At 43.7% G+C, this 18466-nt stretch overlaps 1 protein-coding gene across 1 annotated transcript in view; it reads right to left on the minus strand.

Annotated features, from left to right (window-relative positions):
• grin2ab (glutamate receptor, ionotropic, N-methyl D-aspartate 2A, b) overlaps positions 1-18466 on the minus strand; it is a 96784-nt gene that overhangs the window by 68679 nt on the left and 9639 nt on the right. Inside the window, exons 3-4 of the mRNA XM_053418710.1 lie at positions 7772-7996; positions 7526-7684 (exon numbers count right to left, since the gene is read on the minus strand). Coding sequence (XP_053274685.1) covers positions 7526-7684; positions 7772-7996 — 384 coding nt within the window. The remainder of the gene's footprint in view (positions 1-7525; positions 7685-7771; positions 7997-18466) is intronic.

Raw genomic sequence — 18466 nt, forward strand, 5'->3', positions numbered from 1 at the left:
ACCTTGAGAATCGGGGGGGGGGGGGGAGGGGGGTTATGTCCATATTTTCCAGGAGGGACAAGCTCCCATTCCTCGGACTGTCGGCCGGTGTCTGGCCTGATCCTGATTGATTCACTCGTCTGTGTGACCTTAACATCGGGTGACGGCTGCATTTGTCTGCTGGAGTCTGAAGTTGACGAATGAGTTACAAGGTTTGTTTCAATTTACAGTGATTGTAATTGCATAACTTATATTGAAAAGAGATTAGTGAGACTACTGGTTAATGCCATGATAAGTAATTGTGGGATTTTGACGGACGGATATGAACGTGGCCACACTATGTCTCCCTCTGCCTTCTGTCTGGATTTATGTTGATCAAATAAGATAACCGCCATTATAAGAGATTTTAATAATATCTGATATTTAATATCCGTGATCATATAGCACAGCAGCAGAGCTCCTGGTTATCTAACCACTATATTCTGTGTGTGGTCTTTAAAGAGAAAATTGAGAGTAACTAGATCGTAAACGCTGCAGCATTAAACACAGCGTAAGAGATCTGTTGTGATTCAGCCGAGTCACCGGGCTGTAGAGTGTCGTGCCGTTCACCAGATGTTGACCGTGCATCAGTTTTTTCCGTTGTGTGTTGATGACGGGATGCGTTGAGGTCATTTCCACGCGGCTGACGCTGTTTATCGCATTTTCTAAAATCAGCCGTAGCCGCTTGTGCAGTGACGAGGAGCTGATCTGTGGGTTTCACAGCTTCCAGTTGTGTTGGGAGGAAACTGGGCATGGAGAGCTGTGGCGTGAGCGCAGCCAGGGAACCAGAACTAAATGCTGCAGTCTGGTTTAGTCACCATAGTAACCATATCACCCAGTCTGGCTTCGCACTGGTTCAAGGTTGGCCGGATTTCCCCCGAAGCCTTCTACCGTAGCCAGTTGTTCCTTGTTCTCCCAAAACAGAGATTAACCACCAGAGTGATCAGAACCCAAGCGGCTGGTTCAGGACGCGATCGTTGCTGGTTTGAATTTCAGACTGGAAACGCTGTACTGGTTTCTGTTTGGCGTTAATGGGCAAAGTTACACTGCGAGACAGGACGACGCAGATGTTGGATTTAACTAGAATCTGTGTGAATCTGCTGATTCTGCTCCACAGCACAGTGGCATAGCTGTAGAGAAATACAAATATATAATTGCACCCTTATTTTTATTAGAAGGTGTATATTGATTGATGTTTATATCTGCTTAACAATTACATCTTCACAACTTGGAAAATACTTCGTTGATTGTGTGTTTTTGTTTAAGGTGGAATATAAAGACAAAGCTCCTGAGGTTTAAGACCAAGACGGCGAGACGTTACAAACTGAAGACAGAAAAGAAGGACGAGGTGGCAGTGGAGAGGGGGGAATGGAAACTGGAGGAGAAGATGAGAAAAGGGCTGAAGGAGCGGTGAAGGAGGTAAAAGCTAGAGAGCAAGAGGGAGAAACGAATAAAAGAAAGGAGGTGAAGGAGTGGAGGGACTCAGTGAGTGAATGACACAGCAGCAAATCCTCTGCCAGTGACAGCAGGTGAGGGGAGCAGGTGTTAAATATTAAAGCAACTCAGCAGAGAACCTGGGCAAATGGCCTATACTGATATGGGACATCCCAAGCTGGGACACACACACACACACACACAGACTCACACACTGTCTCACACACACACACACACAAACGCACATACGCAGACACCCAGGGCTGCATCCCACCACAGAGGCAGAGCACAGCAGAAAGAACATGCATGTTTAATTCACAACCTTCCATCTCAGCATGTTCGTGTTCCTATGCTACACACTGTGACCCCCCCCCCCCCCCACACACACACACACACAGCGGCGGAGGAGAGAAGAGACGAACAGGGTTGAGGAAAAGCCAGCATCGTTTCTTATTTCCCACAGCGGCCGCTCGGTAATGGAAGTACAACATTCCAAACTAATCCGGTTCCTCTCCTGGGTTTACACACACAAGCCCTTTCTCCCCATCAAGACCGTGTTCCTTAAACATGTCGCCCTTTCCCACAGCTCACCATCCAACTCACTGTAGATCGTTCCTGACTGCTCCACACTGACATGCACCACGAGGCAGAGGCATTTGAAATAAAAAGATGGGTTTGGCTAGAAACACTAAAATGGACGATTGTTTGATTTGATAAGAGCCGAAACCAATTGGGGTGGAATCTGTTTTTGGAGCATTCTGGCAGCGGTGCAGGCGGAACAGTGGAGACAAACACAAACACAAACACAAACACAAGCACTGCAACACAACGCAAAAAAAACAACATCAGTGTCAGAAACGATTCCAGGGTTTTGTCCCAGGCCAGCAGATCAACGCTCGTCCTACATCACAACAACAAACAAAACAAAGCCCACTTACACAGTCATTAGCTGATAAAAGCATCCCGGACATAATAATCTGTGGACGTGTGTGTGTGTGTGTGTGTGTGTGTGTGTGTGTGTGTGTGTGTGTGAGCATCTGTGTGTGAGTCATCTGAGGACGTTCACACCCGGTGCTTGGAAGCAGGCAGTATTTTTGCCTCAAGACTCTCATGCTAAACATCTGTGAAAGCCCGTTATATGGGGGGGGGGGGGGGGGGGGTCTGGGGTCCTCTTCATGTGCACCACAGTTTGGTCGGTAGCAGGCAGCGGATGAGGCTGGATTTCAGCCCAGGAGCTAAAAATGATGAGGAGCCACGCCGAGTACTTTATCGTATATGATGTGTATTAACTCCAAATTCAGGAAATGATTAGAAATATGTCTTTTTCACAAAGATCTGAAGTTATAGGCGGGTTATTTAATACGAGGATAATCCCGCTACAAAGGGCGATTGAATCATTTCCCATTTGCCTGTTTCCCCAGACAAAAGCTGGATGTTAGTGGGTTCTTTGACCAGTGGAAACAGGGCTGTGGTTTACAAGCAGATCCTAAAGAAGGATTTTGAACCAAGGCAGAACCAAGGCCAAGTTATGCATAAGTCATAAAGTAAACTCCGGGTTTAAAAGTGGAGCCAATGAAGAAGTGCGTGAAACCTGCATTCTATCTAATGACCAGTAGAGGCACTGACTGAAAAAATAAGTCAGTTTTATATAGAAGTCTATGAGAAAATGACTTTACCTCTCCCTTGATGTATAGCAACATGTTCATACAGAGTCTGGTTTAAATCTTCTTCAAAACAGCACGATGTTCATTTCATAGTTTACGTTCCAGATTCACGTTGAATAGACGATAAAGCTCGGGATGCATTAGGGCGCAGGAACCGACCAATGGGTGCGAGTCGCAGGTGTAAGTGGTGCCAGTGCATTAGTGCAGTGTCCGCCTCTCCCAGTCAGGCTCCACTGACAGAATCCCCAAACTCTTGGCTTGAAAACGGCAGCTCACAAACAAGTGGGTCACGTCCCAGTGAGTTGACACCTGGTCCGACACCATTTCCAATAAACACATTTATCAGCAACCGAAAAAGAAGCTAAGAGCCAAAAGAAAAACACCCGAGCTCAGAATCCACCGGCTGAATAAACTCAAGAAAAACCTTTACAAATAAAAAACTGTCATTTAAAAATAAAACCTGAGGAGCTGCTGCAGTGAGTTCCCGGCCTCCACAATCCTGTTTATGTACCTAACAGTTTCCCAGGCCCTGTCTGTGTGAGGCAGCGTGATGGCTGTGCAACCAGCCGCTGATAAAAATGACAAGTGGAGAAAGCCTTTACTTGAAATGTGACATAATCACGACAGTAAAGTTTGCATTTTGGCATCTTAATGCCGCTTCAACACCGAGAGCTTCACACTCGCACTGCCCACCTCCACATACATCCATTATCTCAGAGCACTTGCCTGCCTGCGAGTGCAACTTCTCTCTTTCTCTATTTTCTTGGCGCCGTCCTCTTCCATTCTTTGCTCGCCATCTACAACCCGACGTGCAGAGCTGCACTGTACTCGAGGCTGCACAGGACCAGCTGCTCATCTCTCTCTCCTGTACTCTGGACTTGATTGTGACATTAACAGAGCGACTGAGTGCGTGGAGCGAGATAGAAAGAGAGGGAGAGAGCCCAGGGCTTGAGCCGCTCTGGCTGCACAAAAGCACAATATTGTTTGTTAGCCCACAGTAATCAGGCTGAATTGTTACCAGCCCGCTGGGAGTTCATTCGATCCTGCAGATTAACAGCACACGCCGCTGACAGCAGGTATGAAGGCTACAGTCACACATCCAATAAGGAATTACCCCGACTGCCTTCCGCAAGCAAAATGCATTTGTCGGCTCTGGTCTGGTTTTTATTTTAACCACACTCACACCCTCCATCGAGATTAACACGTGCATCACACAGTGAGAATGATTGAGAGGAGCTAATGTGTGTGAGCGCGGTGGCACAGCGGAGCGGGAACACGTGTCGGCTCCCCGAGAGTCCTCATCACCTCGGTAATGATGAGGGTCGCTGCTGTCACCGGGGGAAAGATTGAAACCCGGCACCATCGTGTTCGGAGCTGGGATGATTCATCGATTCATCAATTAGGTGATCAACAGGAAAATCGATCTCCAACTGCTTTGATAAACACACTCAGTGGTTTCTGGGATTCATCAGAGAGAAGCACCGAACCTCCGCAGCTTCTCCATTGTGTCAATTTGTGTGTTTTGTTGGTTTAAATCAGTACAAATTTAATTTCATTGGACTGTGGAGTCGTGGAAGAGAAGCACTTTGACGAGGTCACTTTCAGATCTGGGAAATTACCCCCCCCCCCCTGTCCCTACCCCATCTTTTTATTGAGATACTGAGTCATATCTATATTCACCTTGTCAGAGATGGATGGTGTAAGACAGAGCAACATTTGGATTACTCTGTATCTTCCCCCTTTTCCTGCTGTTTGTCACTGTCCTTGTGTTTGTGTGTTTATCCTTGTTTTGTTAATAGTTGTGTAGCCTTTCCCCACAGAATTGATTACATCTAAGGCGATAACAAGGGAGCATGAAGGTCACTTTGACGGGTATCAGATTCAGAGTGACATATTCACTGTCTACAGAGGGAGAGAGAGAGAGCTGAGCTACATGCCACGACTGGAACTGGAACTATGGGGTCAGACTGCCTGTGTAAAAAGTTTTGGGGGACTCATTAGAATATGGCGGACCAGCACGGACTAGATCATTATTGGGAGACACTGGTTCTCTGTTTTACCTTCACCAATAAGATTTATACCTTTTAAAAATCAGGCATGTTTAGGGAACTGATCTCCATAAAGGTGTGGAATCAGTTCAGCTTATATTGAATGTAAGGGAACTGTTGGGTGTTGGTGGAGGGATGTGCTCTATTGAACGCCATTCTAGTTTGTATGTGTGTCTCCTGCAGGGTCTCTGGTCCCCCCCCCCCCCCCCCCCCGAGGCTCATCTTCAAATCAACTCTCCAAAGCCACCTGCAGTATTTAAACCCCAGGTTCATCCCATCCAGACTCCATCAGATCCATTCAACCTCTTCTATCGGTGTGAACTCTACAGCCACAGTCTCTCTCTCTATACCTGGATTTTTTAGTTACTTCTCTGCCAGTTGTTTTCTTACTTCCCTGCTAATACTCTGTCTGCCTGCGCCCCAGGTCCATCACTCAGCCGCCTGCAATATCCAGACATGTCCAGTTCTGTGTTCGTCTGTGATCCTGGACTGGAAACCGGTTCTGACTCCACACCTGCCTGCCTTTGTTTTTGGTTTTCTGGAAACTAGTCGAACACAGAACCTCGTTGCCTGCAGAGGCTCCTAAAATAAAACCTTGTTACCCGGTCCCATTTACAATAAACATCTTAAAAACGCCTGCGATGCAAATCCAAGAAATGAAAACAAACACCACTTATTAACCAATTAATAACAAAGAATGAACCAATAACAGCTGCAGACTTAATAATGAATGATTCACTGATGAGAAATTATTGATTAGGCTGTTATTCATAAATACACCCAGGAGGAGGATCATCAATACACCCCCCCCCCCCCCCCACACACACACACACCAGGTAGGTGTAGTCAAACTGATCTAATAAACTATTTGCTGACTCACTGAGCTTCCACACACCTGCCAGTTGTGCTTAATTCAAACCAGGCGGGATTGTTTTAAATTTTTTAATTTACAGGGACAGGTCTGCAGGAGCAGTTGCGGGGGGGCTGGTTAGTTACAGACTGAACACACACACACACACACACACACACACTCACAGCCGGGAGCTGCTATGGTTGACCGCCCTCGAGTGCTTTTGGCCACCAAACAGATCAATTAGAGCAGTCGGGGGTTAAACACCTGGTTTAATGGGGAACAGCAGCGACTGGTGGTGGGAAAAACTACTTATTTATTCTGTCTATCATTATGTTCTCATTGGGAGGAGGGTGAAAGCTGGATAACCTTGACACTGCAGCCCCAACTCCCACTGTTTCCTTGTACCTTCCTCCCTCTCTCTTTCAGCCTCCCTTTCTCTCTCTCTCTCACACACACACAAACACACACAAACAAACACACACAAACACACTGCATCCCCCATCAACTTGCACTTCAAACGGCTGCTGTACTGCGGCAGTTATTGGTTCCTGTGTTTCGGCTGCCGTGCCCAGAGAGATTTAAGAGCTAAAGAAGCAGTTTGTGTTTTTATCAAAGCTTCCTCAGTTTGTCTGTCAGTCAGCGAGGTCTACAGAGTCAGGAGCAGGGAGAGAGGCTTCTGCTGAGGAAACACACACACACACACACACATCCACACACACACATCCACAGACACACACACACATCCACAGACACACACATCCATGAGTCTGCACCGAGCGTCACACCGCACTCAGACAGAAATCCACCCTGAAAGGAAATATTCTCTTTTCTCTTTTTTAAATCTAGGAATCTATTCCTCCGGCCTCCCGCTGAGCACCAGACGTTTCCTCTTCTCCTCTTTGCGTGGCCCAGTTTCGACCGAGCAGAAACAGTTAAAAGGAAACCAGAGGAATGCTGCGTGCTCTTTGCAAAGAGTTCTTCTGACCTTTTGAATATTGTACTTTCTAAATGTGAAAGTACTCCTTTCTTTATAAAAGGCTGATTAAAATAGAATTGCTTATGCCCCGCCGTCAATCCACAGACTGATTTAAATTCTGCCTGTACCAACTCGCAGGCTTGGCAGAGTTCTCAGCTCTGAACGTATAAAATAATCTGACAGAGCGGCGCCCGGAAGCACAAACAAGCTTCCTCGTGCCTCCAGCGCGTCAATTCTCTAATCTACAACATGCTGACTGCAACATCCTCTTATAGTTCCTATAGGAAGGAAGTGAACGATGTCCCTGTCTCTGAGGGAAGTGAGAGTGCGACTAGATTGCCAACACACACGTCGGGACATTTGAAAAATCACACAGGTTGAAAAGCATCACTCTCCAAGATCCAGAGCCGAGAGGAGGGATCACAAATTCCCAATCTCGCTTCCCCAGCACAAACACTGTGCATACAAAGAAGCATGTGTCTGTGTGTGTGTGGTGCTTGAACCGGTCAGTGCTCGTGTCACGGTCACTCACCTTGTCAGCCATTATCATCGAGGAGCCTCCATGGACTCCCAGAACTGGAAGCTGGGTCTGAACGGACAGGAAGTCAAGGATCTGGGCAATGGCCTCCTGATCTGTGCCATCGGCGAACACAATGCCGTGGAGACGAGTGCGTGACAGGAGCTCACACACCTTGGGACACACAGGGAAACAAACTCAGGCCTCGATAAAGGCACATGTGTGTGTCTGTGTGTGTGTGGGTGTAAAAGCATTTCTCACCTGCGTGATCACAGACTTGGGGTCAGTCTCGTTGATCCTCAGTGACACCACGGAGACGTCAAGGGCATCATCGGGTCGCCGCTCTGGCTGGAACTCCTGATCGGATATGGGGCGCGTCTGGCCCATGATCACACCCACGTTGAGCCCTGGAGGCTTCTGGGACGCCACAGGCACCATCATTTGGGAGAGTAGGAGTAAAATCCAGCCCACTACACCCATCATACCCTGAAAGACACACACAAGCACCAGAAATGAGCAGAGAATTGTGTCTGTAGAAGTTGTGCGATCTCCACAATATTGTCAAGCCTGACTTTATGTTGCCATGCGGCTGAAGCCTTTACCCTGACAGTTCTCTCTCTGTGGAGATGATCACTGAGACACATGGGACGGGAGGTTATATGTTCTGTCAAGGTCAAAGAAATACTGATGTGCTCTAATTCCAAAAACTGATAAAACCCTATCAAACCTATATCATCTTCTCCAGTGGCCCCTGAAAGACTTGATGCACAAATTGAATCTCCATTACTCTAATATATTGTTATTTTATATTATTATACATATTCTTCCTCTTCTTCTCTGCTCAGTTTATTAGTGGGTAGCAGGTAACATAAAGTAGCTTCACCACCATCTACTGTGTCTTCTTCTCTTCTGCTCCATTTTCGTACCATAATAATAAATATACTTTTATAGCACCTTTTAAAACAACTGTTACAAAGTACTTTGAAAAGAGGACAAGAAAACAAAAGTTTGTTTTCTAGACAAAAAGCTAACATTAAAAAGTAATAACATAAGGAGAAGATAAAAGGAATATGAAGAACAGCAAAAGATAGCCATTATGTGTAATATACATAAACACATATTTTTCTCGTGTCCTGCAACATAAGCAATATCTCCCACATCTCGTTTTTCTTTGTTGAAAATAATCTATCCACACCTTTTGAAAAAAAAAATAAGTAAAAAATCTATTTCACTTTGCTGTGGACTGAATACATTTTCCAACCGAAAGGAAATAAGCGTCTGGAGTATTCCGAACATGTCTTCAAAAACACACTAAGAGCTGCAAAGCGATCGGCCGGGGCGCTCACAGATTGGCTTGTATTTATCTTGGAGAAATCTGTGACTCAGAGATGTGACTTGAATTTAATCACTAGTGAAAGTCTCGAGTGCAGAAGTAATACGACTAAAAACTAAGATCACGTGATTGGCTCCCAAACACGAGAGTTCTAGGGTCTGTCCTCCTCTGTTTTGAAGATCACTTCATTCTGCTCCAAAGTGAGCGACCATCAGACCAACAGGGTTCAACCGAACTTCATCTCGTGCTAATGGAGCTTCACGAGACGCTCTGGATCTCCCTTCCACCGCCTGCCTTCATTTGAGTGTAATCTAAGCCTGCAGGCGGTGTTCACTGTAAAGTGCCGACTATTAATGGATAAAATAACCCTGAAATAAACCTAATCTGATTTCACTCCACTCGCGGGGGTTTGAGGGGAAACATTCAGAATGGCTGAGGGCGCACGAGTGTCGGCATCAATCAATGACGTTCACCCGGGTGACAAATAGCGTTTCTTTCAACTCAGGGCGATATATCCCCCCCGCACCAAGTTCCAGCCTGTGTTACCTTTCCCTGTAAAGGCAGCAGATCTGAGAGAAGCAGATGAGTGGAAGGAAATGCAGTGTGAAACGCCCGGGGCTGAATGAGAGCTAATGAAACCGTGATGCGCTGAACGCTACGTTGCATCTCAGCCAATTTCTTACACCACCACAGTCCAGCAGAGCAGGAGAAGAGAAAAACACATATCTCCACCCGGGAGGAGACATCACATCCGCAGAATGAACCTGAGCTCTTTATCCCTCTTCATCCTCCACTCACTTTATTGAATTTTAAAACTTTGCATCCACGTCGGGTTCATTTTCTCTTTTAATACAGTTTTCATTTTTAAACCCCCGTCCTCTAATCCTGCCAATCTGTCTTTCCGGCTGGGTTGGTGTGTGTGTCTGATCCATGTCATCTCACACCCGGTCTAATCAGGCCAGTTAGTCGAGTCCGTACTTTCCCAGCTTGCTCTCTCTGCCCCGGCGCCCACAGACTAGCCTGCAGCTGCAGCAGCACTTAGCATACGCTGCTAAATCACACACCGCTACGCTCCTGTCCCAGGGAATTAGTGTCAACCCCCCCCCCCCCGACCAATGGGGACGGGCTTACACTAACTTTCCCCGGAGTTAGCATCGGTGCTAAGACAACCAGGAGCCGTGCTGTGCCGTGCCACGTTTTACCAAAGCCTCGCTGTATTTGCTGTATTTGCATTTGTCCCCAAAAACCAGATCTGCTGACTCATGTGATCCGCGTCCAAAAAGACGTCACCAGGGATAATTGCTTCCCTGTGTGTGAGCACTTATGCAGATATTTCCATGGTACTGAAAAAATGAAAGATCTAAATAATGCAATAATGTTCAGCAGGCATAATTAGCTGCTTTCCTGCCAACACTGAATGTTCACTTCGTTATAAAAGGTGAGTTTTTTAATAACCACTTCACTGCGCTACAGACACAGACACAGGCACAGACACTGAGCGAAGCTTTTGTTTGTCCTCATTCAAAACATGTTTCCTGAATTGAACAAATTTGCCTCCGAGCAAGCAACCGAGTCTTGTCCAAAAGAGTTTGGTGGTTCTCGGGCTGAAGTTAAATGTGGATCTGTGAAATATGATATCCCAGTCACCGCTCCAGACAACACACCCGGTGCCTTAATGGGAGCTGGCATAAGAGGCCCTCGAGCGGCCCCAGTGACAATGAATCAGAGGGACATCTTTGTTGCACGCTGCAACGCAACCTGAGTGATTCTCCTCGCATGTGAGCACATTTTTTGGTTCAACAATGTTAGCCCTAACGCCGATTAAATAAAGCTCATGTGGGTGTAATTGCTTAAATCCATCCATCCACAGTTTCCCTCTCTCCTTCATCGCCAGTGAAGCAGCTCCGCACAGTGTCTCTAGATGACAACACAAATTAGGCTCCTGGTTATGTGGGCCTTGTTTCCCCCCAAATATCTTAAAGAGACACTCCCCCCCCCCCCCCCCCTCCCCCCCCCCCAAAATCTGTGTTTGCAGACACGCGATGCGGAGGCAGGAAGTCTGTTTGCTCTGAGAGGGAATTTAAATTGATTAAAACAACTTCATTCTCAGTTTATCATAATCGAGTGAATCATTGCTTTGTCTGAAGTGGCTCATTATGCAAATGCATGTGGGTGGAGTTTAACTTGAAGACTCTAATTGTACCGTGATTGTGCAGGACTTCTATTTTGTGTGTGGCGTTTTTAACAAGTAACCACCTGCAACATGTTTATTTGAACAATTAACTATTTTCTCCCCATTTCATTTAATTTTATTTTGCAATCATATTCTCTTTGCACAATAGTCAGGTGTTCAATGCAAGAAGTAAACGTTAAATGAGATAATTACTTTTAAAGCATCTCTGGACGCTGATTGAATCCTTCAAAAACACCAATTTAAATGATTCTTAAGCAAACTGCTCTTCACTCAACATTAGAAGTGTTTACATGTATATTATATTATTCCTATATTAACCCTATTATATCGAGACAAGTCACTGCCCTGTAAATAGGATTGTTTGATCATCTTAACCTTACGAAGGTCAAACTCTGGATGAGCAATAATTTAATTATGTCGTGTGGAGTATTTCAGCCGTAGTTGAATTATGTAGACGTCTGTATCACATTATAACGTCCTAATGAAGTTTCCACATCCTTCTGGAGGAGTTGAACCTTTTGCTAAATTTTGAAAACACACAAAAGGGTAAACGCTAACATCGTATATTAAACTGTGCGATGTAATGTAAGTAATCTTAACCTGAGTCCGAATCAGACTGTGCTCTGTGGCATGTAAACAGGAATATGAATGGAGTACGGGCAGCTGTGGCTCAGGAGGTAGAGAGGGTCGTCCACTTACAAGTCCCTGATTCGATTCCCTGGCTCCACAGGCGGCTGCGCTGACAGTGTGTTAGTGGTGTGTGACAGAATAAGCTCTGTGTGAATGTGTGGATCAGTGATTGAAACAGCTACTTGTCCTGTTAAGAGCTTCGAGTGGTCGAGACGCCTTCTTTTACAAATGATGAAAAAACATCACAATCAAAAGAATGTCTTACTCAGAACAAGGTCAATAGTCGGGTTATTGGCGTCTATGAGAGTATAGTCATTTGTGTTATAGAAGAACTTGAGAGATGTTGTTGCTCAACCTGGAAACACTCAGATTGCCTGTAGAGGTCGTTACTCCTTAATCTTGAGTCATTACAATCAGATGAATGAACCTAGGCCTGTTGCACTATCAGAGATAACACCTCTCTGCGGTCTCAGGGCTGAATAATGTAGAGCGTCATCATCATTTCCTGTGTGCAGAGCTTCAGTCACTGGGGCAGCCCGGCATATCAGCAGCCGAGCAGGAATAATGTCTTATCACCCAGTTCTCTCCAGTTTAAAGTTTTTTCCCCCCCCATCATCAAACGTTATATTTCTCCAACTCTGGTTTGTTAATGTCCACTTTCCTGCAAATTCCTCACTCTGAGTGCCTGGGCCAGATTTATGCACATATTTGCTCTGGCAATCTGCATGAAATTACCGTCTGATTTACCAGAGCAGCGGCTAATTATCAGTAACTGGGGCTGTGGTTTATGTTTATTCTGCATCTGATCAAGATCTCAAAAAGAGACACAGTGGAGTGGTGAAACTGGGGATGTGTGTGCGATGGGGGGAATAAGTTCTGACAGAATCCATCAAGACCGGAAGGATTTAATAGAAATGTAGTGAAGCTGAAATAAAAACATCCGTAAAATGAAATTTAAACTTTCTAAGTGGGTATTAAAGGTCCTGATTCACTTTCTGTCGCTGGGAAATATTCACAACGTTGGTAAAACCAGAGCGGTGGGAAGTCAAAATATAAAATGTTGGTAAAACAAGCATCTCAGCTGAAAGTCAGGAGTTTAATCACCGTAATGAATTTGCTCAAGTTTACCTTTGAGGTTAAATAACCACAAAAACCACAACTCCACTCCATCTTTGTTTATTTAGGAAAATGCTGCATTAATGTTGTTGTTGTTTTTTTCCACTGTAACTTTCCTTTCTAAGAAACTGTCACTCGCAACTTCTAAATAATTCATCGCTGTGCCCCGAGACATTTTTCTGTTGTTATGGTAATGTGTCCCGAAAGCTGCATTTTTAATTTATTTTAGTCTTCAACCTCCCTTTAATATACGGTTTGAATAGATCTGAACAATCCGTGTTGTAGAACCGACCCAGGGTGAGTCTGAATAAATGCAAAGGGAACGTGCCGTCGACCGCGTCAATCAAACCTCCCGCTGTCATCTGTGCTCTCCTCCTTTAAGTGCTAAACACATGAAGAGGAGGATCCCAGTGATCAAGCTGAGCCTCGGATGACAGGAACCCAAAACTTCAGAGCCCGTTGCGCCTGTTTGATGAATAACTTCCAAATCAAGTGGATTTTCTGTTGTGTTTGTCACCGAACAAAAGCAAGAAGCCGCTGCATAATACCTGTTTGATGCTGGTGAGGCGTGTACACAACATATGTGAATAAATTGACAATGGGTTTGCCTGTTTAAATTGATTAAATTATCATTTGAATCATAGGTTTCATTATAAGTTGAGTCATTGCAAGTTTTAAAATGTATAAATTAGTTTTTCAGATATGTTTCATCCAGTAGAGTGTAAACCTCGGCCAAAGACCCAACTGTGTCTGTAAAATTAAAACTAGTCTTAATACACTTTGGTGGTAGTTACAGGTTGTCCCTATTTGTTGGCTGAATAAGCCTTCATCCTTATGAACTTCAATAGATCCAGATATGAATTTGGAACTGAACGAAATGCACACACTTGTTAAAAAACCAACCACCTAAATATGTATGAGTTTTTTGTCATTTTATTTCTAGATTCAGTCATAAATCTCTGAAAAATCAAGGAAAATTTGGAAAAATTATAATTCCCAATTAAGAAATTAAGATTACTATTACGTCCTGAATCCACACCAAAACATTTCAGTTTCATAGTAAAAATAAAGATTTCTTTGTAATACTTTGCTAAATATCAAGTAAAAACACAAGAAATACAAACATACAGATCATATCTATGAAAATGCAAAACGCCCTGGCTCCCAGAGGAAGTGAAAAACATCCTGGACCGACCCGGTGATCTTTACCACATTCTTTCACTAAATTTCAAAGTTTTAATCCAAGTAGTTTCTGCGTTATCCTGCTAACAATGAAAACTGAACCTCATTGGGGAAGGAAACAGCTCTGAGACGTGGAGAGCACTGAGAACAATAACAAAGTTGAAGAGGAAACGTTGCCTCCCTCCACTTGTAGTGAGTCTCTTTTTATAGGAGTTCATTGCGATGTTTGTCATTGACAGAAGTTAAAAGAAGAGTCCACCACCCACCTTTATAGTTTCTAAGTTTTATTTGGCTGCGACGGAGCCGAGAGAAGTTCCAAGCTCCGTCACATCACCAGGCCGCCTGTGCTAGGTTGTGTCTCAGCTGGGTGAAGAGAATGAAAACACATTGCAGATGGTTCGGTGACGTCTTCACGGACATATTGAATTAAATCTAAACATTGTTGAAACCTTGTTAAAAACTGTTTGCTTGTTTTCTGTGTATTTCAAAGATGTAGTTGTGTATATCTGTTTTATTTAACACGTGTAGAAACAGAGAACAAGACGTTTCTGTTTAACGAGCGGACAGCTCTACACACTGGAGGGGTTTATTGATCCGGTACTACTTCAACTATGTGGTTTATACATGTGGTGTATATCCCCCTTATAGAAACCTTGAAACTTGCCCCAGCACCAGACATACAGGTCAGACTCGCCCTGAGGCTGAGAGCTGGGAGCCGGAGCTGGCAGGTGTCAGTTCTCAGAACTTCTCCGGCCTCCGGGAGAGTCCGATCAAATCAAATTCAATTAAACGCAGGGTTTTACTTTGAAAAGGCTTCCGGCAAGTATCTCAAGAGGCTATGAAAAGATTAGAAAGTGGTTCCTTATGACAGGATTTGGATATCACGTTATTTTTTGCGTTACTTTTATTCTCACCGATATGAAACGATAGATTTTATGGGCGTTTACGATCATACTCGCAGAAACACCGTATTGATTGTTTGTGTTTATGATGATGATTTCTTTTTAATGCTTCAGCTCGTGTTCTGTAATGTTCCTTAATGGTGGCCGCTGAAGGTCTCGTCTCTCCGTCTTCATGGAGGTTGGTGAACTGCGTGCGCACCTGGGACAATGATGGTAATAGCTTCAGGACCTAATGTCTCCGTCGCTAACACACTCTGACATGTTGTAGTTTATTAATGTAAGAGAAGACTGACAATACCTCAGACCAAATATATATCTGATCTGGAGTCAGAGGATGGAAACGTATTTTGCAGCATGACAAGGGGCCGATTCTATCTTTACTTTAAGCTGAATATTTAGATGTAGATATTACAAATGGTGTCTGCAGTGCCAGATAAACAAATACATCTCACCCGAGAATTATTCAAAACCAAACACCATCTTACCTCTTTTACATAAAACAACATAAAAGAATGGTCTCAAATTTCATGCAAATGCAGCACATCACCTTTAATGAATCTTAATACACATGCACTTTCACATAATATGCTTAAATGTGCGTCTTCCTGACCTGGAAGCACCGGGGGGGGGGGTTGTATTTTTTCCAAAGATTGCTCTGCATTTACTAAAGGCACATTATTTGTATCATTATCCACCCACCCAGACACTGAACTGCGAAAACACAATTTCTCTTGTTGTTGTCGTCTTGATTCGACAGCAGAGTATGCAGAGAAGGTCTCGTTTGAAACATTACATTTTTATTTGTTTAACATTGATGTAAGTTCCAAGTCTCTCTCTCTCTGCTCGTCCTCGATAAAGAAGCCGCCCGCCCGCTCCCCCCTCCCCTAGACACTCTTTTAACAGCCCAACCGCCTCTTTCCACATCAAAATTTCAGCGATGCAGAGAAATGTGTGTACATGTGTCGGAGGGGGACACACTTTTGGCCAATTCTGTCTTCTCTGTTTTTTTGCATCTCGTGGTACGTGAGGAACCAGGGGAACAGAAAATGTCCGCAAGAGTTCTGTCATTCATATTTCATCGGGAATAAATATGAATAAACAAGGACAATGCCAAACACCAGAGAGGACACACTCCCTGACTCATCATGCGGGGGGGGCTGCAGTGTGTGTTTGTGTCTGCATCTTTGTCTCCATGTGTTTGACTTTGAGGGTATTTGCGGGCGAGATGTAAAGAATCCACCCCCGTGCAGGCGAAGGCCGAGGGTGGGGCAGGAAAAGGTGAGAGAAGAGGAATAAATATAAAGTTATTATGAAGCCGAGCCAGAGCTGCAAGACTCTCAAGCAGGAGAGTTCTGACCTTGGGGAGGATGGAGGGAGGCCATATGCTGAGGTGGTTTGTTAGGCTTCATATATTTTCCTTTTAAATTGAACTCTATTGTATTTAGGGTGTGGAGGAGGAATAGCAGTGAAGCCTGGGGAGTGAATATTTGAAATAATGATATAACCTCCCGAATATGCTTTAGTCACATAACTCACACTAGGTTTGGTGCAGTTTGAAGTGTTTGTTTGTTTACGTAAAGGAACTTTCAGAATAAATTCATATTAATCAAACATTTGTACGTGAAAAGTGTAAAAGTAGGTTTCAAGAGTACGGCACAGTATGAGACTAGGCCGTCCTTATGAATATACCATGTGATTTTTCTGGCTTTTAATTATTGAAAGGACCTGAAACATTTAAATGACACAGGACGGTTGTAGACAATCACTGGTAAGCCTTGTTAGACAGTCTGATGTCATGATGGAATGAATCCTCTCTTTAATTTTTAACCCCAAACTGGAATTTCCACTCGTTTTCATGCATGACAAGTGCACCGGTCTCTCCACAGATCCATTATTGATGCAAGAAGAGACATTTATTAATCCACACATTTTTTTTCCTCACAAAGACTAAATATTGATGTAATAAGTAGAAGAAATAAAGTCTCAGATGTGATGTCACAAAGGAGAGATTTTTTAACTTTTCACAGTGAAACAGAGTCTGTGAAGTTGCTCTTTTCCTCTTTCATGTTCTTCCCCTGAAGCCCTTTTTCAAACAGACACCTTATCATGTAAATGAGCTGCCGGGGTTCACACGTCAGTCTGTTCGAGCCGACACCTGAAACACTTTAGAACAGCAGCTCTTCATGGAATAAAATCTTAAAGATATAAACTCTATATCGGATATATCAAAGAGATAGATATCAAAAAATAAACACAGTGATTATAGATACCTTACACCTCAAAGGATGGAAGAAACCAAAAAGTTAAACCAGAATAATCAGACCTGACATCTCACTCCTTTCAATTTTCTAATAACTCTTAATTTAAATATGGTTTGATGTGATATCCCATCACTGTTTCCACAATGGTCCCATCATGTTTAAGTGAACAATACATGGCCACTAGGGGCGGGGCCTATCAATCACAACAACAATAAAAGACAGAGTCTGAAGCAGCGTGGGATCATGGGAGTTTTTCTCTTAACCATCATTGCTAATGAAAATCTACATGAAAATCTCTATTCACCGATGAAGTAAATGTTTTAAAGCTTAAAATAATTGGCCGGCAGTTTATCCTTTGTCCTAAACACCGAAGTTATAACCAGGGCGAGTAGAGTCGTGGGCAAATCTGCTATGACGCAATTAAAAGATGGAAAAAATATGTGCTGTTAATTTGAATACATTTGTGGATTCATCTTCACATTGCTGGAAACATGTTAGATAATGTCACACGCACAAGTTAACAACATATATAGCATAATTTAAGATGTTTTTAGATTTTTTAATCAAGATTTGTTGAATATCATATATTTAAATAAGGTCATATATATTAGATTCACATAAGAAGACTAACTGTATGTTTAACATCCATTAATGCCATCACTTCAACAACATACAGTGTCATTTACTGGTTTTAGACATGATTAGTTGTATTCCTAACATTTCCCTTTTCTCTTCCTTTTATCAGGCAGTTGGAGCAGATATAAAAAGCTGTATTATTATCTTACATAATGTCACTATGAAATTTTAAGTAACTGAGTTTTGGGGTCAGGGCGTTCATTTCAAAAGCCGCCAACTTGCCATCTCCCCTTGATTATTCATCTCCGGGCGCCAGTGTCTGGTCAAAATATGCTTTTGAAGTGTTGTGTCATTGCCATTAAAAGCTGCACTTGGCAGGAGGAGAGGGACGCTTCAGATGTTCATCACCATGTGCCCCCGTCTGGCTGAGACGGGGCTTGTCGCCCGAGTCGACGGGAGCATTACCGTATACCTGGAGTTATATATTTTGTATGATCTGCAGATGTTTTCTGAATATTTTTGGCCCCTTGCTGCCTGGCAGACTTCACAGCGACATCATTTAGAGGAAAAGAAAGATAGAAGCCCGGCCAGACCCTGACTCACTAAATCATGCGGTGATCTTAGTTGAGATCTGGTACATTTTGGTCCATGTTGACAATTTCTTGGCAGAATGCAGAAGCATTTCATTTGATGAAGCCTAAAAAAAAATTACATTGACAAGATTAACAAGCCACGATGTTTGCTGTGTATGTGTCAAGTTGT

This window comes from Pleuronectes platessa, chromosome 3 (genome assembly GCF_947347685.1).
Source record: "Pleuronectes platessa chromosome 3, fPlePla1.1, whole genome shotgun sequence".
NCBI lineage: Eukaryota > Metazoa > Chordata > Actinopteri > Pleuronectiformes > Pleuronectidae > Pleuronectes > Pleuronectes platessa.